Source organism: Anas acuta, chromosome 18, assembly GCF_963932015.1.
Source record: "Anas acuta chromosome 18, bAnaAcu1.1, whole genome shotgun sequence".
Taxonomy (NCBI): Eukaryota; Metazoa; Chordata; class Aves; order Anseriformes; family Anatidae; genus Anas; species Anas acuta.
Genome location: NC_088996.1, coordinates 13,404,557 through 13,426,487, shown reverse-complemented (window position 1 = coordinate 13,426,487; position 21,931 = coordinate 13,404,557). Strand labels below are relative to the sequence as shown.

The window sequence follows — 21,931 nt, the reverse complement described above, 5'->3', positions numbered from 1 at the left end:
ACACACATGCGTCTTAATAGGCATCATACTCTGCATTGTTCTTCTGACCCTGTCAGCTTTCTTTGAGAACTAATGATTTTTTCCTTTTATGTATATCTTAATATGATAGAAATGTCGGATAGAAATCTGAAATCAGAGCTCTTCTAAAGATACATTTGCAACTGCCAATTTAGGTTGGATATTTGTAGACATCTTTATATATTGGGGCAGTGGAACCATTACAAATTGCTGTCTTTTCCCCTACCTCAGAATAGCATTCCTTTCGAACACCATGGCAAGTAGCTGCTCGTCTCCTTTCGTTGGAAGGCAGCACTGGGTGAGTGCTTCTCATTAGACACCAAAACTTTGGATGGGGTGGGGAAAAAATCTTTGGAAACATCCAACCTTGCTTTTCCTCACATTATCTCATAGTGGTACTGTGCCTTCCAGTCAGATACGTGAGGCGGCATTGTTTTTCTCTAAAAGAAAAAATAAATGTCCTTCCAAAAGTTGAATTAGTACTGCTATTCCACTTAGACTCTTTAGCAGAACTGACAAAAACAGCGACTTTAAGGGTCCATAAAATCATTCAAGCATCAATAATAAAATAATCAACTCTACATTTTAGACGGTTTACCATTACATCTTTCCAGGGATGTTTATGCAGCTGTGTGTCATCCATTCAAAAACAGATCAGCTTCAGAACTGTAAAAGCAAAATGCTTATATGAAGAATCAGTTAACTATATTACTCAGACAAGTCTCTGCCTTGTCGTGAATGAAATGTTCTACCACAGCAGTATCTCATTTTTCACTGTTTTATATTCCTCTCCGTTTCTTAAAAGCTATCATTTTTAAAATACTCAGATACTAATGCGAATTGTTTGACACGTGAGCATCTTAGAGACAGACAGACTTGGATTTGGGTAATCAGAACTCCTTTCCATTGTTCAGTGTAGTAGAAGTTCCTGCCTTTCTGTGTGCAGCTTTCAGCTTTTTAGTCCATTCTGCTTTTGGCATTAACAGGTTTCATCAGAGAAATAACAAGTTTTATCTGGAATCTGAACTTTGATAGCTGAAGGATGCTTTCTTAAGTATTTCAAGAGCTTCTTTGCTTTGCTTCTTGCTTTAAAAAAGGTCATGAGATTCTGTTCCTTAGTAAATTCTGTTGTATAACTCCATCTGCCAACCTTACTTCCTATATAAAGCCTAAGCTTGCACTAATCCTGTATCTCTAATTGAAGAATCCTGCTGTTCCTCTTCTGTTTTCTCCTCCTGCTTTGTGTGCTTGGCTGACTGTGCACAAGCTGCTTCTTAAACAGTTTTAACGTTAAAAAGGTCAAACTGTAAATTGCAGCTTAACATTTTAAATTCCGATTAACAGACCATATTTGAAAATAAAATTAAAAATAATTTTTAAAGAAAAAAAAAAAAAGCTTTGCACTGAAAAGCTTGTGTGGGAGAAGTCCAAATTCTAGTCTGCTTAGGATTGTGTCTGCATTTTTTGGCTTTTACTGTATATGTTACTATTTGTAGCTGTTTACAATTTAAATTGATACTGAAGATTGATTCCGCCATTTAGGCATTTCTTGGTTCTTAAATTGCAGCGATGTGTAAAAGTGATATTGGAATAATATTATGCTGTTACTGAAATAGGTCAAGCTACAAAAATTTGTGCAGTGTCTTTTAACAAAATGTTCCATGATAATTGAAAAGCTATTGAGAGCAATTGGTTTTTACCCTCTGATTGGGACTTTTTTCCCAAGCTTTATTATTCATTTAGTATATTTCTACACATTGGTAGTGTTTTCATATGGTTTGTTCTTTCTTCTATGCATGTTTATGTTCTGTTTACTTTTCTTCAAAACATCTCCTCTGGCTGGAAAGGTGAATTTTCCATGTTAACTTCTAATAAAGGAGGAAAATACAGGGAACTTCATGTAGCTACAGGTGGGTGTGAAACATTATGTAGCTCATTGGATTATAAATTCACTCACTTTTCACAACAAAATATTTCAAAGTACTTTGAGAGCCACTTGTATGTTAACTAGAAGGATTTGTGCTGATGTTTTCTTGTTTTTGGCTTTGGTAGATTCCTGCTCGGGTAACTACCAGTGTTCTTCAGTCCACTGTGCACCGATGAAAATTTATTTTGCCATGGAGGGCAGATAATGCATGGCTGATCTCCTATGTTATCAATGGCTTTACTAGCAAAAATACCCTAAACTAGAGTGGAAACAATACAACTGGAGTTCTCCATGTGACTTAAAAGGCACTTGGAGGAACATGGACAGACTCCAGCAGCTGCCATTACAGGACGCTTTTGCCAGAAACCCAGTGACCTTAAGAGAACCCTGTGGTAACAGGGCTGGAAAAGAAAGATGGTTTACAGAGTTGACCGCCTGTTACTGGATGGCCATTTCAGTTTTCCCTCCACAGGCGGCAGACTTTATCCCCTTTTTATTATTCTACTGTAACTATAAATCTTTTACTTGGTTTAAGAAAGTTTTTGTATCATTTTGCTAAAATTATTGGGTTAATTCTCTGTAAAAATCTCTTGCTTTTCTCTGATTTAAAAATGTAGAATATAAACAGTCCTAAACTGAAGACAATGACTTGAAATTTTTTGTTTAAAAAATTTAGTCTGGCAGGGAGCATGTAAAGGAATCAAAATCATCTGACTGTATTTAAACTGTTCACTTATTTGTATGGTCTTATTCTGACTGAGAAGTTTTTCTCACAAAATTTTTAAAACTGTTAAGAGTTTTACTTTACTGTTTGTTGTCTTCGTTCACACTAAACATTTCCATGTAACACAGAGGAATTTTTAATATTAATTCTTTTGCATAAAAGAGAACTCAAGACCCTGTAGAGAGTCAAAGTATAGCATAGATGGTAAAAGTTGATTTTTTTATTTTTTTTTTTAAGTATGTGAAGAACAAAGTGAAAGACACTGGCATTTAAATGGATTGTTTCAAATACTGGTTTTACTGGTAAAATTTTGTTTCCTGCACTCTGAGGCTGGTTAGCTTGGAGAGTACTGTAAGTGGACAATGCATGTTGCCACTGAGTCTAGTGAATTTGCACATTTCATCCAGCATCTACATGTTCAAAAAAAAAAAAAAAAAGATGATGATGATTCAGGCCTTCTGTTTCATGCCAAGACTCAAGGAATTCTAAAATTAAAAAAAAAGTGAAAAAGTGTTCTTGTTATGAAATCCAGAAAACTTAAAACTCAGGTGCATACCATATTTAATTCCTAACTGTATTCTACGTGAGTACTTCCAGAATCATTAGCCATTAGCTTAAGAATGAATGACTCACGTTGTCCAAAAGAATGTTGCAGGTGTTGTTAGCAAATGTCCATATGGAATATGGGAAATACTTTATATTTTTTTGTTACAGTAAACGGTCTCATAAACTAAAAATAGTTACGTTGTCCATGTAGTAATTGGACCACTATCAGAAACGCTCTTTACGCTAGTATCAAAGAGGTAATGGAAAGTTCTGTGTTGGAAATGAAAGTACGTATGCAGAGTTTGCTTGAACAGTTAGTTGTTTTGAGAAATTCTTCCTTGCCTAAAAAATTTTAAAGGATTACTGGTCTTAAGAGTTTTATGAAGAGTAATTTTTATTGTTTCAAGGTTTGCAGATTCCTCCTTCCCCAAAGAAAAAAAGTCCACATGTTAGATATCAGTCATTTTTCTTTGGATGTCTTTGTGACATTAAGTATTTGCTTGTGTGTACTCTGGATCTGACAGGGGAAACTTGTCTTGGAGATTACAGTGGAAGAGCTTAAGAGTTTAATCCATGGATAAGTTTGCAATAGAGAATTATTTCCTCAGTCACTATAAACTTCAGTATTTTAGGCATGTGCACTACCATTTGAACAGTTTTACACTTCACTGTGCTTTCCTTGTAAATATCTGTGTTTAATAATGTACTGTTAGAGGGACTTACAAAGGCTGCCTCTTTATTCTCTCTGTATCTGGAACATTAGATTGCTGTGCTATACTTAAAAGTTGATTGCAGACTTCTAGAATTGTACTCAGTTGTGGGCAATTTTTGTCCTTCATAATAGTTAAAATCCCATCATGTGGAAAATAGTTGGACTGTCTGTATAAACCTGTGTATTGGAAACCAGTATCTCAGAGCACTTCATTTGTACTACCACTGTATTTGTGTACTTTAACAATTGTGTAAATACATTCATAATGACTTCTATTCTTCTTTGGTGTAACTTACTTACAATGACTCTTTACTTGGTGTAACTTTTGTATTACTCTTTTTGTAATGCGTTTCTGTACATATAAAGAACATTGTCAATTCCAAACATTTGAAGAAATGATGACAGGATTTAAGTAGTCATGGTTAGATTGCAGCAGCTGGGGTATGCAGGAACAAAGAGAAGAAAGACATTAATTGCTTTGCTCAGAAAGAGCATGTCTTTTGTCTCTATAAAGGTAAACGTTTTTGGTTGGATATTACTTCTTTTGTGGGTCTTTTTTTTTTTTTTTAAATAATATAATTTATCAAGTAATACATTGTATTGAGAGGAAGTATGGAAAGAGAATTGCTGTTGAGACTTGATCTGTTATAAGAGCTGGAAAAAAGCAATAAGAAATGCTGAGCTCTATATACAAAGCCTTGTATGATAACATTACCGGCTTTTGGTATGTAATCCTCAAAAGTCTATTCAAAATCTGAGGGCACACGTACCTTCAAAATTACTGTTTCTGATTAGTATGCCTTTAAAAGCCGGAAGGATATTTATTCTACCTTCACATTTTTTATTTAAAACTGTCAATGTGTTTTTATGTGGGAAATTTCACATGTAATGCAGTTGTACTTAATCATAATGGTTAGAAAATCCCTGAATTCTTTGTGTTATAAGTACCTTGAAAATAATTGAAAATAAGTCCTATGCCTTAACTTTTAAGCTTCTCTTAATGTTACTCATTTCATATATAGAAAATACTAAGCGAAAACAAACAATGCTTCTGTTCTTTTAATAGTACTGAGCCATATGGTCAGAAATCTAAATTTAATCCAGTTGTGAGGAAGTGTAATCCCCAGTGAACTTAATCTTGCATCAGAGTATCTTCTCCACAGAGTAGTTCCTACAATTCACTGGATAAGACAGGTTAATAATAAAACATTTCTGCACTTAAATTTGGGAAAATTCTTGACCAAAAGGTATGGGTAGGATCTAGCCATAAGAAGTAAAAACATAATGAACAAATAGGAATGTGGAAAAGGGGAAATTTGTGTGTACCATCCTAAAGCATTAAGCACGTCTACTGTGTCTTTGTCTCCTGTGACCAATTCAAGATACTTGAGGAGGGTGGAGAGGGATTGGTGGAAGTGGAACAGAGAAATCATGTGGTATGTTATGGACTGGGAAGAAGGTGTGTAGTCCCGATTGCATAACCAGACCAAACATTTAGTTTAACTACAGTCCTCATCTTGGTTCAGACCTGCAAGTGTTAAAGGCACAAAGTCAATGCAGTGCCCCTAGTATTTCCCATAATCCTTAAGGAGTCACAGGGTTTTGAGGTCATGCAGGTTTTTTCTTGAAAGACCCCAGACAGATGTATCTCTGTTCCCACTGTAAATTGTATTTTAAGTTTGTCTGACATTGTCGACCAGTTGATTTTATGCAATTTTTTTCAGTAAGACTAAAAAGACTTTTTCTATTTAAGATTTTTAAATATTGAAGTTCAGATGCACTTCTTCATTGGCTTCAGAGTTTTCCACTGAAAACATTTAAACAGCTGAAACGGTGGTAGGCAAAGAGTCAGAAGGGCAAGAGCTATCCTCATTTCTTAATGTTCTGAAGCATTCATCTAGGACTTATGAGGAACTTGCCAGATAGAATGTTGCTGAGATGATGAAGCAGGTATTGAGATTGGTCCAAGAACAAACGGCATATAACTAGAGGTAAGTAGCTTTTTACTCTGTTTACCTCTAACTTTCCATACTTTCTCAGACAAGTGCAGGATCACTGATCTCACAGACCAGGTCACCAGAAGATTTTAAGAGCTCCTACTTTTGCAGTAGATGCACATTCTTCCTACTACCACAAAGAGTAGCTCTGTGTCAGAAATACTGAGAAGATATGTTAAGATATGTATTCCAAATCTTTTGCTTCTCATATGCAATGCCTCTGCTATTGTCAAAGTTGTTTACTCTTCGGATATCAGCAGATCACCTTCCTTCAGGCTTCTTGTTTTGGGTCCAGCTGCAGGGAACAAAAGCAGTGCAGTTCAGATCATGCCCATTTTCCTCCACGGTGAATGGCTGGACTCGTTTCAGACTTCAGAGAATACCAGATGCAAAGATAAACTGTGGTTTTCCTTCACAAGGATGTGCTGTGACTGCGTGCTATTGAAGTCTGTCATTTTGGTCCACCCAATAACATTAATTCTTGTAGTAGGACATGGCTTGAGCTGGCCGGTAAGGTAGCGAGGTATTTGATTAAACCTTAAGTCGTACCACTTTTGACTAAACTAAAAAAAAAGAAATAATTAAAAAAAAAAAAAAAGTAATCATGCATTTATTCAAACGTACATTTTATGTAAACTAGACTTAGGATCTCCAAAGTGTAAATACGCAGAAACTTTTGAAGATGAACTTGAAGAGATTTTTCCCAGTTTGCTCAGCAGAGATGCTTAGTGTTAGGCACAAATAGATGTAAACTTCCCAAGTATCCATGCTTGTAGATAGCAAAATGCTTCTCTTACTGCATTGAAGAGACTGTGATTTTGATGCACATATGTGCAGCTTTGAAAATATACTTTGAGGAGGCATCTCAGCTCGGTATCCAAAAAATACCAAGTTAAATACATTATGAGGCAATATTTTTTTAGGAGCTTTCAAGTTCTAAAGAGCATGCTAAACGGTATCACTTGATGATAAAGACAACTTACTGACAGGTCAGTACTCAAAATATTGAGGGCTTTACAAGTCAAAGCAGCTTGTAAAACTTCACCTGCAAATGCAACCTGGAGCACTCTGTAGAGGACAAAAACTCCTAAGTGAAGCAGCACAAAATTAATAGCTATTATTTTAAATAAGTTGATGCTTAAAAGTGATCTTCAGAATCATTTGCAGAAGGAAGCCCTTTTCCATTTTAGAAGTGGTCAAACTCAGTCATTGCAAAAGCAGTCCCCTTGCAGACATCAAATTCTGTCTGCCTGACAGCTTGCTGTTTCCTGTTAATTTTATTTTTCTCTGTAAGCACACTGCATTTGTATGGCTATGTGAGCATGTGCAAATGGAACCCAATTTCCAAATCTGGGCATTGATGGTATTTTTTTTCTAAGCTTTTTTTCTCACATCCACAGTTATAGACAACCAAATAAATATTTATTCACTATATTTGCAACTGTTTACTAGAAAAGCATAAAACAAATCTAGGTATAAATGTACATATAACATTAAAGTGCATTAACAGGAAATAAAATGTCATCTTACTTGCACAAAACTGAAGTGTACTCCCATAATCCCCAAGAAAACAGTAGCAGAGAGACAGACAGGCATGCATAAATCAGTACTTACCATCTAAAATCTAAGAGTTTGCATGCTCCTGAAAACCCTCTGTTTATGATTGCCTACAAAATTTAAAATTTTCTTTGGCAGGTAACAAAGGTACATATATGAGTGTACTTGGGAATTTAATTTTTAAGTTTGAGCGCTTGATTTTTGGAATCTTTTCATTTCTTCTTAGAGAATGATGTTACATCACCTAACACTTGTTTGGGTGGGATTTAATACTAACAAGCACAAGAACTGTCCAGTCTTTCATACTATCTCAATTCTCAGCTTAAGGGAACTAGGTGCTATAGCAGCTGGTACTACTGAAGACTTGCTGTAATGTATATAAAGACAAAAAAAAAAAAATAGACTGCGATTTTAAACAGAAAGCTCCATGACTTCAAGATTTTTAGTTCAGCAGGGATCTTGTGGGTTCTGATCAAGATCTTTTATTGAGAAGTAACAATAACAATAAAAAGTAAACTTATGTTTGTGTAGGAGAAAGAATAAAATAGTTTTAACTATGGATTGCTCATTGTCCAGTAAACAGATCTCTTTTCCACTCTACGTTGTATTCTGCATGTTTGATACATACATACATACGTGCTCACCTGTTGATATATTCTGTGTTACAGGCATGTATACGCACACCCTCTTTTTGTATTAAGAAATTATGGGCCTAAGATCCATTATATGATCAAGCATAGAATATTTTAACCATAATTCCTATAGCTCACAATTTATAGAATATACAGAGATCTAAAAAACATTTAGCATTATGCTAGCCTGTGCATTAAGAGACTGTTCGTTAGTTTCAGATAAATAATCTGTGAAAATAGTTCTTCATCTGTTTTGTATTATACTAGTTAGATATTTTTTCATCTCGGATTTCAGTTGTTTCTCTTACAGACTTCTTAAATAGATTCCAAAACTATATGTAAAAAAAAATTATATATGTACCAGTAGCAGATGCAAGAGCAACTTAGCATGTTGCTGAAATGTTAGGTAATTCAGTTGTACAATTACCTGCCTTCCAACCTTTCTTTTCGGTTTTCAAGTCTCAACATTTTTAATAGGTGAAGGATGAACAAAGGTTCATCTACATCTATGTTGCACAGCACTATTCTGTTTGTGCCTCCAAGCAATTGTTCTCTTTAGCAATGCTTTCTGACTCCGACCACCCCCATTCTCAAAATAAATGAAAGAGCACGTCTCACAAATTGCACATATGGGATTTGCATCTCTACGGAGTTGAGATTAAAGAAGTACTGTACCAAAAATACCTGGAAGGGTTTAAAAGCAATTTTTTGTGCATTTATAAGCAGAATAAAATTAATGAGAAGCAGGCTTATCTTGCCAAGAGAAAGGGATTCAGATACAATCTTCTCCTTCTGTATGTAAGTTTCTAGCTGTTCTTAGGTAGCACTAGGAGTCTAATGAATTGGTGCTTTTATTTTTTTATTTTTTTTATATCGGGGGGGGGAGGAGGAGCTCAATATAGAGGCCTTTGTGGCCATGGCTGTAGAAGCAGTTGGGGTACATGCTTTTAAGGGATCTTGCTGAAATGTTTTTCCCTTGTCTTAATAGCTCCCTCATCTGCCCCAGTCATGTAAAAGTGTAACTTAACATTTCTGGTTTCCATCTTAACAGTGAAGTTACCTACGGAAAATGAAACATAGTCCACGAAGTCAGTATAAGCCAAAATTTTATAGAACTTACAATCTGTATCTAGAATAACAGAATATCCTGATTTGGAAGGGACTACAAGGATCATCAAGTCCCAATTCCTGCAGAATTTATTTAAAATTATCAAACCCTAAGGTCACAGAAACAACTATTTAGTTCCGTGATAACAGTATAGCAAAGAAATTTGGTGATCAAAACCCATAATAGGACAAAAATGACTATTTCAGAATCTGCATTCACATTTGGAAGGTTTCTAGTTTTTACATTTTGAATTGAATGCAAAACTTAAATCTGCAAGCTGCATTGGGCCTTACTGTATCATCTGAAACAGGCTCTGTGGTTTCCATTTTCCTCTTGCCCTTTGACGTGGTGACCTTCTGGGGCTAGCAGAGTAGTATTCCAAGTGCTGATTTAATCTTTGGCAAACTGGAACTAAGTTGTAGGACTAAATTCTGATGCCTTGGACATGCCAGTGCAATTTCTGCTGATAAATAGGAAATATATATTAAAAAAAAGTTTTAATGTCCTATATGTAATATAAACCTTTTAGTTCAGTACAGCATCCATTTCCATTTAAGATCAGTCCAAAGGGGGCGGGCGGGAGAGGAGAACATGATCCTAAGATTTCAATTTCTGTGCAAATTTGTCCTAACAATGCAAAACCATTTTGAAAAAATTACCAGAGTGGAAGCTGGTATGCAAAATAAATTAGGGAATGGTTAATGGTTTGGGGCCTTCCTTAGTTTTACTCTGTGTTTCTGCTAAAATGATAAAAGTATGAGACAACTAATGATGTTACTTTGTTATGCAGGGATACAGAGGTTTAGGGATTAGTATCTTACATATTTTAATTAATAAGAGATGTGGAACGTCAAAGCCAATGTTCCTGCTATCAAGAAGAACAATTGAATCCATTACAAGTAAGCCTGTTTTGAAGAGTGTTACTGCAGTCACAAACCCTACAGAGCTTTTTATAAACATATCTGAAAGTTGGGTTGAAGTAGCATGATTTCGTAGATGACATTTCTTCTATGTATTTGGTAGGGGAAAAAAAAAGTGGAAAATGCAGAATGCCTTCCTTTTACCTTTCTTCCCAATCCAAAGTCTTGACAATGAATCTTTTCTCTTTCAAATCTGCTGTCACTACCTTGTCTGATCTCTTTGTGTTTCCTCTTCATGCACTGTTAGAATTTTAAGGACTGTACAGCCTCCCTGTGCTGTTTGTGCAATGAACAAGTAGTAGAGCAGACCCCATTCTTGATGGGCTCCTATGCAGTGCTGTCATAAATGTGATCAACAGTTGCACGATGTTTCCTCAAACAACAAGAATGGCACCCTGAACTTCTACAGATTAAGCAAAAGGATAGGGAAGTGGGATAAAAATAAAATAATACAAATTAAAAAAAAAAAAATGTTAAGTCCTTCCTATGTTGCTAACATTGCATTTCAAAGATAGCTAACATGTTTCAAAGTAGTCTCAACCTTTTCCCTCAGTTAACAAACGTATATCTATCTTGTTATATGTGATCTGGACACGTAAAATGTTTCTTTTATATACATAATGGATACTCTTTCAGAAGAGTCTAGAAAACCTAATTTCCATCTTCTGGATATTACTTGTAATATTTTCAAATGTTACAGGGAAACTGTACTGAAAACTGTACGTGAATGGAGGTTAACTTTGCTTATTGTCTGTTGGGATTGAATCTGCTCGTTTTATTTTTCTTTCAGCATTACCTAGGAATATCACTTGTGTAATCTGCTGAAGACAGTATTCAGCAATGTACCTTTCTGCGTACAGTTTCCAGATGATAATTACAAAGATTACGTATTTAGACAAACCTCAGAGAAATACGCTGGAATAAATCAAAGTAACAGATATATAAAAATTTATATTAGGGTTGAGCCAATTAATCTGAGAATCTAAAAAAGTAAGAAATTCAAAGACCTAATGGAGACCTTTTAAGTTCCTGAGATTTTTCTCCATCTCAAACTCTTTCTCCTTCACAAAGAACACTGCAAGGGAAGTTACATTTAGCTGCACAACACAGCAATTTCATCCATATTGTCTGAAAGCATACATACAGTGCCACTTTTTTTAAGATATATCCTTCCTACATCTCTTACAAGTGAACAGTTTCTGGTGATGCATAGCAAGATTCTACTTGTGTTTATAAAAGCCTTTTAGTTTACATAAAAAGTATAACCACACCGTTTCACCTTTTACCGATAAAGCTAATTTTCTGGTAACAGGTTGTCTAATAAAACAGCTCTCAGAGAGACTTCATCAGCTGACTGTCCTCCAGTTAATAAAGCAGATGGCCCAGCCCTAAACTAGTTCTATTTCTAAAATAAATAGCGTTGAAAATCTTTGACTCTCTTCTAAAGACTTTGTCAATTTTCTGCCACACTCACACACAGGTTTCTGGGTTAGTTACAACTTCGCCATTTTTTTCAGGCTCATCTTTTAGAAACTGTTCCACTTCAATAGAGTCCACCTTGGCATCTTCAGGAGTTTTGTCTTCAGATTTGTTTAGTTCCTCTCTTTCTGCTGCTGCTTCTTTTGTATGTGGTTCTTCTGATTTTTTCTTAATGCAGAAGAAATTTCCCAAGGCCAATACAAGTGCTGAGGTGGTAACTTCAATTCCAGCAATAATAAAAACAAACATGTACCTCCGTGTTACATCCAAGAGTTTTCCTGGAAAAGACAATATTCCAGGTAAATGACAAAAGTGATTATATTGCAAAGATTTTTTCTCTGTATTTTAAAAATTTAAATGTCTCCTGCCTAGAAGTACCATAACTATAACCAAGTTTTTGAAATAGCACTTTAACAACCTCATAACAAAATATTTTTCACACACACAGTATCATGCAATTCAGCTGAAATAAAACCAGCATCGTCTTCATATGCAGGAGATGAGACAAGTGTCACATATTTCAGATCGAAATCCATGGCCAGAATCTGTACGGTCAGCTTCCTCTCCCACCTTCCTTTCTACGCAGGCAGTGCAAATGTCTGTGGGGTCAAATGGCCTGCTAAAATGCAAGTCTCATTTAATAGGCGGCCTGGGGTAACTGACTACTTCTGATGCTTTAGCCAGATTTTCACGAGACTGAGTGAAGGTGAAAGAAGAGGAGAAAGGATGTGAAGAAAGTTTCCCTTTAAATCTGAAGATCAGAGGAAGCAAAGCACAGTACTGTTTTTTCCATAAAGGATTCTGTCACAACAAAGACAATAGGTGGTTTTCAGTGTCTGGTGTAAACACTAAACATTCTATGACACTGAAGTGTTGATATTTGCAGTACAGTGTCTGTTAAATTTATGTACTTTAATAATGAAGTGATTTTGGATTCAAATTATGGTAAAATAATATTTTGCAATGTTCCCTTATCCTTGGGTTGTGAGACGTGCAGCAGAAGCAGTCAATCTACCTTCCTGAGGTTTTCCCCTTTAAGTTTTTTTCCTCTTTATCTTCTGAAGCTTTTCCTCCTTCAAATCTACCATGGTTATACAGAATCTATCCTAGTACTTTCCAACAAAAATTGACAGGTTTCACACTCAATTCCAAATCCAAAGAGGTCTGAACTTCATCAAATTTATTCACTCTGTGTGAAACTCATCTCATACAATGCCATCTAATAAGAGGTCCAGTTCATGCTTAGAGGGAAGAAAGAGCAGCATCTCCAGATGGCAATTTAACCAATCCTGAAGTAGATCCAAGAAGGATCATCCCGCTCTGTTTTGGAATGTTTCTGATTGCAGCTGCAGAAAGTTGTGTTAGCATGTGCAAATATGAGTAAAATATGCACTTCTTGAGTGCCTCATTTTGTCTTTTTTCTCCTTTATCATACAATTTGTGTAAATAGATGTAACAAATGATTTTGAATGCTGGAATTGAATACTTACCTGCTGATGGTGGGCCAATTAGAACAGCCATAGCTTCTGCCAGGAGCACTAAACCAATGGCACTGGAAAACTTCTGGGTACCAACAATGGCCATGAGAACTTCAAACTGAAGAGCACCTACCATTCCATAAGAAATGCCAAAGAAAATGCAAAAGACCACCAGGCCACCATAATCAACAGACATAGAACCCATGAGATCTGTAAAGCCATTAAAAATCATAGCAAAACTGAAGAGGTAGACACAGCGTGGTCTAACCCACTTGAGACCAGCTACCATTCCACAAATAGGCCGAGCAAAAATATCAATGAATCCCAGAATAGTCAGAAGAAATGCTGCTTTGGTGTCCTGATACCCTAAATCCTTGGCATAACTCACAACAAAAACTGGGGGAACAAAGAGTCCAAGCACCATGATAGATGCTGCTAGTGTGTAGATTACAAAGCCACCATCTTTAAATACACTGAAATCCAGAAGTTTTTTCTTTGCTTTCTTCTCAGCAGGTTCTTTGGTAGCGTCAGACTTTTTGGGTGGCTCCAAAGGTCTCATCAGTGCTCCACATACACAACAGTTGAGCAGCATCCCACCCAGTATAAGGAATCCTCCTCTCCAACCGTACTCATGTTGAAGTATCTGCCCCAATGGTGAAAGGGCACAAAGAAACACTGGGCTCCCAGCAGCAGACAGCCCATTGGCTAAGGGCCGGCGTTTATCAAAGTAACGGTTTAACATGATGAGTGAAGGCTGAAAGTTAAGTGCCAGACCCAAACCTGTAATAGAATGTACAAAAAAAAAAATCAATATTGCCCTCCAATATTGCTTTAAAAAAATTAATTGCATGGTTTCTGATTCATAGTGTAAGATTGTTTTTTCTTCAACTGGACAAAAGAATTCCCAGTTAACATTTTTAAGAGTATTTCACCCCTATTCCTCTTACACTCTACAGTTTAACTTCACTGATAACAGCAGTGGCTATTAAACATACCAGAAAAGATAATATGAATTTAAAATAATTTTTAAAAAATCCAAATTTATCTTCTGTCTTTATAAAAGCCCATGTAGATGATCCCAATAGTTTAGACATTTGTCATTTATATGAAACTTCAGCCTAAAGCAAACACATTAGTTAAGTCATTTTCAATCATGCACATTACTTACCAGTAATCACACCTGCAGTTAGATAGATCTGAACGATGCTTGTGCAGAAGGAGGCTATCACCATTCCCATTGATGCAAAAAGGCCACCCACCAGCATGACAGGGCGACAGCCAAAGCGATTGACACATACGCTACAGAGTGGACCTAGGCAAGAAGACCAAGTTACAGTTGTTAAGATAAACCAATTTTTGCAGTTGATTTCACGTCAGTTCACATTTCTTTCCTTACTTTGCCCACACTGAGGCCAATCCAGAAGGTTGTGCCTTTCTCTAGAGTCAAATACTTCATCTTTTCCATTTACAGTGTTGTGCAATTTTTCTTTTCCATCATCTTTAGTTATGGAGCCTTTAGTTACGAAGTTACAGAGATTTAATTTTATATGGAAGCTGTACGTGCCTAAATAATTTCTGGATTTATGTGCTTGACAATAATTCTTGGAATGCCTTACTTGTACACAAGTAATGACACACCATCACGATTCACACTGCGAATCGCCGTATTATTTACAAACATTGTATGGTGCAACAATGGCTCAAAATCAGAGAACTACCTACCTGTTCCATAAAGCATGGCCAATAAAATGGAGGAAATCCAAGCAGTGTCACTATATCCAATACCAAATTCACGGATAAGTTCCTTGAAGAAAACACTAACTGCTTTAGGAAAGGCATAGGAGAATCCTGTGATGATAAAACAGCCAAAAAGGACAGCCCAGCCCCAGCCTCCATCGGGGGCTTTAACACCAGATGGACCATCATCAGCTACTACAGCTCCCATGACAAAGCTCAAGAGTGTTCCCTAAGAAACAAGAAACAGACATTTTACAGAAGAACATTTTCCAAGAAGCAGTTTACAGACATTGGGGGCCATTATCTACCCAAAATAGGCAGAACCTGCACTACAATTAAAGTTACAAACAAGATATTAGACTATTTTTAACAGAAATCTTGAAGATGCAGTGCTTTTTAACTATTCCTCGTTAAGGCTTACTAATCTACAAAAAATGACACAAAAATGAGACAGTAGAATTTTTAATGAACATTGCTTCACAGATCTCCCGAAATCAAGCCTGTGTTTCAACTGAACCACCATTTCATAGAAAAAAACAGAGCCATTACAGCAGTTCAGTGATGTATTCAACTTTCATAAATATGTAACTACTATGTTAAAGTCTGTCATTTTTGACCTTTTACATGAAACTCTTGGACTATTCACTTAGAAGACCTGGATGCAAAATCCCAGCGCATCACAAGTGTTTTGTGTAACACTGGACAAATGGATTTTCTGAGGTCAACAATACAGCCTTGATGCACAGGTATCTTGAAAAGACGGACATCTCTTGGTAATTTTCATGAGCTATTAGTTTCCACACATGAAGTAAGCACCTAAGCTAGAGTACAATGAAAATCAGCATGGGCAGTTTTTGTGGAAGATCAGAGTTAGTAGCTTCAGCAATGTTTGGTTTTAATGTGTGCCTGGTGGCAATGCTTTCTACTGTTGTTATTACAGCATCAGTTTAATTTTCTAATATTTTATTTACTGAATCTTATCTTTTACACCTTCTATTTGTAGCCACAAGCTCCTTAATAAATATTTTTTTTTCTTGTGAGACTTTTATGTGCTACACAGAAATGCTACAAAGCTTTAAAAGAGGAAAAAAAAATACTGAAGGGGCAGTGTTATTGTTAAGTGAAGACATCAGAGAGATGATATTAGGTATCACATCAATTAAGTTTCTGTAAGGTATCCTTATTACAGAAGACTTGACTTGTAAAGTGAAACTTCAGAAAAATTATATATAAAATCTTGTGTGAATAAAATGTGGCAATTTCTTTAAAGGACGATTAATACTCCTGTTGGCTCAATGTTCTTCTATAGCACTACCTAAAAGAGGAATGCAAGCACAGTTGCACATCAGAGAGGATGTTCATCACCAAAGGATGCTTCTGCTTTGAGAAACACAGGTCTCCCTAATGATCGTTATGCGCTAGGAATTATGTGACCCAAAGAGTAAAGTACATCCACACAATCTCAGTGGCAGGTGGCTTTTGAGCCAAATCACCCTCAAAAGCTATTCGGCAGCGCGCTTGTTCCTTCCAGCAAAGCACTGCCAAAGCTTCTCGGAGTTTCTCCAGGGGAGCAGGAAGCTAATTCGGCAGCCGGCACACCGCAAACCCGGCCCGGAGGAAGGCCCAGCTCCTTCCCACTCTGGCTCCACTAGGCTACTAGTCTCCGAGCAGGGAATGCGCGGAGCCGCTTCCTCCCTGGCGCCGCGCGGGTCGGGCCGGGCCTGTCGGGGCGCTTCCCCGGTTGGGGCCCAATCCCCGGCCACGGACCGCCGGCGGTGGCACAGGGCGGTGCCCGCGGGGCGGGCCCAGCTGCCGCGACCCCGCGTGACCCCGCCGCTGCGACGTGCGGTGTCGCGAGCCTCCACGGCAGCCCGCGCGCCGGAGGCCGCCGCACTGAGACGTGAAGGACGTGACTGGGCGGGCGTGCGGGCGGGGCGCCTCCCGTAATTGCAGCAGACGCAGCCGACCGCGCCACCCGGGCACGGCGCTCCGCCCTGCCGCGCGCCTTCCCTGCCGCGCAGCGGGAACGTGCGGGCAGGGTTGACGCGGGGCTCCCGTGCAGTGCTCGCAGCCCGCGGAGCCCCGTTCGTTCGGGACAGGTAGAAATACCCTTCTCACCGGCCGGTCGCGTGCTCTTCCGCGCCTAGCAGAGCAGGTTACGCGGTAAGCGAAGTATTTTGTTCCAGCTGGCCGACAAGACTTACCAGCCCTGCCTGATGCAAGACAAACAAGCTCTAAGATGGTTTTGTTTTCTGTTATGGTGAAAAGGCCAGACTTGCAGACATAAGGGAACATGTACTACTCCCAGCATTTCATAAAAATAAGGCTATGGGAAACGGTAGCATCCATTTACTTTTCTTTTCATTGTATGACTAAGAATCACCATAAAACAACATACCAGACCCTCAGATGCCACCTTGTACACACTCATACATTAGTCTTGGTCTTCTAGTTTAATCCATGCATCGCTCATGTTAACACATCAGAATTAAAAGACCACTAACCTTAGCTAAACGAAACACATCTCTAAATACAGAGCAGGAAATTCACTTCATCCTGTTCCTTTCATCATGTTGTAGAGTGGCTTACTAGGCTTGCCTGTATTTACTTTCTGAAGAACTAAAAAGGAAGTAGCAGTGAGGTTTCTCTGTAAGGTTGTGCAAACTAGGGCCAGCACTGGAGGAGATGGGCTCATGGTTGATTTGCACAATTTTTTTTCTTATAATTTTGCTTCCAGTGCTTGGTATGGGGATATTGCCTTCCGCTTCTTGAGGCTACTTAGGTAACTACTGCAAAAGATTGCTTTTCTTTTTGTATTTGCTAGTTCAGCCCTGTTTAGAGGCAAAGGATCACATTTAGCTCTCTGCCGGTGAGTTTTAGGATCTAAACAAACAGACATGATAGAATTGCCAGTATTTATTCCAGATTCCTTCCATTATAAATGGAATGGAACTGCCCAGAAAAGCTGTGGATGCCCCATCCCTGGAAGTATTTAAGGAAAGGTTGGATGGGGTTTAAGCAACCTGGTCAGGTAGAAGATGTCCCTCTCTGTGGCAGGGGAATTGAAATTTGATGATCTTTAAGGTCCCTTCCAACCCTATCCATTCTATGATTCTATGATAAATGAGTTCTTCCTTTGGTAATGTGTGAAACAAAGGGAGCAAGTGTAGTTAAATCTGTGTTTTCATGCTGTTGCCATGGGAACTAATACAGTCTGAAGGAAATATGAGGTGATTGTAGGTAGCATGGTCAGGGGTGGGTTTGGTGTGACAATGCTTGTAGTGCATATATAGAAAGACATTTGTTTTATAAAGAGCAGCAGCTAGAAAGGGCAAGAATTAATATTAGCGTGTAACCAACTTTACACAGTACTTTATGGTCAGCAGTTTGAGTGAGAAGGATGTTTGTGAGTCTGTAGGCTGACCCATGTAGCTTGAGAACTTCTCCAGAACACATTTAACTAGGACAGATTTGCTAGAAATCTTGCCTAGGAATTCAAGGCTAGATAGAAATAAATGATGATCAGAGAGAAAACATGAACTTCCATGTAGGAGTCCCAGTTCAGACTGGAACCCCACTAGGCTGAGAGATGTACAATCACAAAAGGCAGTCCAAGATGAGCAAGGTAGAGATCCTTGTTTAGTTTCTTATCCATGGAATGAAAGCAATAACGATTCTTTCTTCATAGGGTGTTGTGAGAGCAATGGGTTGCCCTGCATCCCAACTGCCATTGGCCAGACTGCACTGTCTGGGCATTGAGCAGAACTGGTGCCAACTGGAGCCCTGCTCCGGCTGCTGCAAAACATCACTGCCTCTGGCTTCCTCCTTCAGCATCTGGGTCACACCTGGGAGCGTAGAGCTACTGGCTCCAGTGCTTGAGCAGTGCTCCACCAGTGGCTCATGAGGCACCCACAAGATGGGCTTTGTTCCTGCCATCACTGGCTTCAGGCTGGTACTGGGATTCAAAGGTCTCCACATTCAGCCTTGCCTCCTCAATCCCTTTGCTACTACTTCTCAACTTTCATTTCAGTGTAGAGCCTGGGGGCTTACATTCCTGAGTTCCCATTGTCACAACAGTGGCAATTCAAATCTGCCAAAGCAAGTAAAGCACAGTCTGAGGGATTGTCCCCTGTAAGGACATTGCCACAGCCCCAGACATCAGGACATTAATGCTGTTACTCGGCTCTGTGAACGCTCTGAAAACGGTTGGTTAGGTGACTGGGCACTGAGCCTCGCAGCTGCCTCTCTAGAAATTGTGCCCGCAGCAGCAGGGAGCGCCCCGCAGGCGTCTTCTCGGCTTCAGGCTGTGCAGCTCTGTGCCTGCCCCAGGGCACAGCGCCTGTCACCATCGTGCTCCCAGCCCCTCCTCACACACAGAGGGGGCAGCCACGGCCCCTCTATGCCGGACCCTGCCTCTGTTGGGAAATAGCACTTTTTTGCTTGTAATCCACACAGAAAGGTCTTTGACTTGCCTTAATCTAACTGCTTCTGCACAGGGGAAAGAAGGGGAAAGAAAAAAAAAAAAAAAAAACATGCAAACAGCAGATTGAGTGGCAGCAATACGGCTTCCTTACCAGCGCAGAACACTGGCACCGGCACTGCTAGAAACAGCGGAAACATGCTTGGAAACACACTCTCTGGGATGGTAGATTTAAGTGCTTTTTGGATAAAGCAGTTGGTAAACTGTTTAGTTTAGGATGTCATAGGGTGAAGTCTTGTATTGTTTTGCAATATTTATTTCTGAGGGAGTGGAAGTTTGTTAAGGTGTGGCACTCAGCAGTTTAAAAGGTAAAACAGAATCTGTTACTACAGTACACCTGTTGTGGTTCAGTTAGAAGTATAACTCAAGGGAAATTATAAAGATATTAAGGTGACATATTGTGAATGAAGTGTGAAGTCACATATATCGATATATGATGCCATGTTACGCAGCTGCACTGTCCAAAGTGATTGTGTAACAGGATACCTATGGGCCAGCTGATCTTTCCCCAATACATTCAGCTACATTTGCTAGCCCAGCTTGAGATACAATGCACATGCATGTGAGCACCTTATATATCAGACCAGTCCCATGGTATTCCACAAAAATAAGCATGTAGGTACTGCTGGTGATGGGATTGAATCATTAATTAGTATTTATCTATCCTTATCAGTTTTTGTTTTTACACAAAGTAATTTCTCTACAGTAAACAACTGGAAAGCCAAATTGCAAAAGCACTACAATTGCAGGGCTGAAATTATTTCTCATGATACACGATAAACGAAATTTAATACTGTAACTCCTCTTTTTGAAAGCATACTGAAAGGAACTGGATAATTCAAATACAACATAAGTCACGTTTGTCATTGCTTCTGTGCACACAGAAAGGACGTGTCGTCTGGTCTCAAGGTCCCTCTGTGATGCTGACAGAAACAAATTTGCACTTATGGTAATAGGTGTGGTATAAAAACAAACAAACAGCATTGGTTTCATAAAAATAAGCCCAATTCTCAGAAACTGAACATTTGATATAGAGACAATAATTGCTGAGGTCAATGATGCTATTGTTACAGAACTAGTGTATTTGTCTCAAAGGTGGTACCCAAGAAGAGTGAACTGTTCGTTACAAGTTGTGTTTGTAATTAAGGAAAATATTTATCTTGAGATTAAAAGAGATGTTTTTTTCTTGGTAAGAAGAAAGTCACAATAATAATTAATCTTTCATCTTCAAGTTATTATGCAGATCCATGACTTTTTTGCTTTTAGACCACCATAAGCTGGGGGTACTTGCTGGTAACGTGCTCATTAAGGAAAAAAAAGGCTATAATATAAGCTGATTTTCCCCAGATAATATAAAGAAAACAATTCTAACATGTTCATTATAAAAACAAACAAACAAACTCAACTTCCCCTGCAGAACAGTTTACCCTGATAATATAATGGACACTGATCACCATTCTTTGTACAAATAAACCTGCAGCGGGAATCCACTGTGTCATTCTAGTCTGCTAGTAACTCATGATGTGTGTTAGTGTAGCACTGAAGCAACAGCAAAATGGTTTGAGGCTAAGTGGGAACAGGAGACTGGTTAATAATAAGCGTTGGTATAGAACACCACCAGCAAGTATAAACAGCACTGAATTACTTGTTTATCCCAGGAGTTTGGAGAGTGAGATAGGAGAATAGTGAAAGCTGGCAAGCCCTTAAGAGAAGCAAATGCAGCACAACCAGAAAACTGATAAAACAAAGAAGACCAAAATGGGAGAATGAAAATCATGGGGAGCCCTACTGGGGAGGACAGGAGGTCAGGGAAGGCATTGGCAAATATGATAATGCTTTTGTAGGGAGTGGGAATTACAGCAATCTTTGGAAATGGATGTTTGATTAAAATGGCTGGCATTTAAGCAGATAAGCCACAAGTAGTGCGCTACTGTGTCAGACAGGGGCCTGTCAAGATGCTTTGTAGGAAGTACCTAAGCATGAGTTACAATAAATAAATTGAATTAAAGTATGTGCATCCCCGATTGAGAACAGGTCCCCTCGCGCCGGGGAGAACCGAGAGCGGGAGCCGGCGCCCCGCCGCGGGGTCCCCCAGTCCCGCGCGGGGAGCCCGGCGGAGCGGGGGCAGAGCGCACCGTGCCCACCGCCCCAGCGGGCCCCCGCGCAGCCGCGGGGCGAGGGATGCAGCGGCGCCGCCCGCGCCGCGATCGCACAAAGCTTCGCGCACGCCGAGCGCTGCCCGAGTGGCACCAGGCGGAGGCGCGCCCGTCTCCCGCCCATGCTCCGGAGAGGGCTCGCCCGGCTCGGACCCCCGCGCTCCCCACGCTGCCCGCGGCGCCCGGCCCCTCGCGCCCAAGCGGTCGGCAGCACCGCGCGCGGCGAGCTCCACCTCAGTACCTGAGTCACGTCCCGCGCCTCGGCGTGGGGATGCCCTGAGCGCGCCGGACCGCTGCCCGCTCACCCCGTGCGCCCGCGCTGACCCGTCCCAGCCCGTCTGCGCCCCGCCGGCTGCGGAGCGCTTCGGCGAGGCAGGACGCGTCTGCTCGCCCCTCCCCTGCCGGAGCGGGGCCGCCCGGGTCCTAGCGCCGCCACGTGCCCCTTTCCCGCCGCTACGGG

The 21,931-nt window shown here is 39.6% G+C and overlaps 2 protein-coding genes across 9 annotated transcripts in view; one reads left to right on the top strand and one right to left on the bottom strand.

Annotated features, from left to right (window-relative positions):
• Nucleotides 1-21,931, top strand: part of CSNK1D (casein kinase 1 delta) — a 72,775-nt gene that overhangs the window by 16,546 nt on the left and 34,298 nt on the right. Inside the window, exons 9-11 of one of the 8 annotated variants that reach the window (XR_011088768.1) lie at nucleotides 250-316; nucleotides 1,866-1,928; nucleotides 2,071-4,202. The exons of 3 other annotated variants lie outside the window; for them this stretch is intronic. Coding sequence is in view for 4 of the 5 variants with exons in the window: in XM_068655173.1 (XP_068511274.1) it covers nucleotides 2,071-2,121 (51 nt within the window). In the remaining variant the exon portion in view is untranslated. Of the gene's footprint in view, nucleotides 1-249; nucleotides 317-1,865; nucleotides 1,929-2,070; nucleotides 4,203-5,817; nucleotides 7,952-21,931 lie in introns of those variants that run through there. 4 more of the 8 variants (XM_068655177.1, XM_068655176.1, XM_068655174.1 and 1 more) reach the window with 4 other exon arrangements.
• Nucleotides 7,340-15,043, bottom strand: SLC16A3 (solute carrier family 16 member 3). The gene is made up of 4 exons (XM_068655179.1): nucleotides 14,821-15,043; nucleotides 14,267-14,410; nucleotides 13,111-13,878; nucleotides 7,340-11,898 (listed from the first exon to the last, which is right to left on the bottom strand). Exons 1-4 carry the CDS (start codon nucleotides 15,041-15,043, stop codon nucleotides 11,612-11,614), a joined length of 1,422 nt encoding a protein of 473 aa, XP_068511280.1. The 3' UTR covers nucleotides 7,340-11,611.

What these genes read in the sequence shown, in the direction of transcription:
- SLC16A3 (XM_068655179.1), bottom strand. Translation starts at nt 15,043, where the DNA reads ATGGGAGCTGTAGTAGCTGATGATGGTCCATCTGGTGTTAAAGCCCCC. An exon ending in AACTGCAGGTGTGATTACTG is followed by an intron (nt 13,879 to 14,266) that starts GTAAGTAATGTG and finishes ATTCTATTACAG; the next exon opens with GTTTGGGTCTGGCACTTAAC. An exon ending in AATTGGCCCACCATCAGCAG is followed by an intron (nt 11,899 to 13,110) that starts GTAAGTATTCAA and finishes TGTCTTTTCCAG; the next exon opens with GAAAACTCTTGGATGTAACA.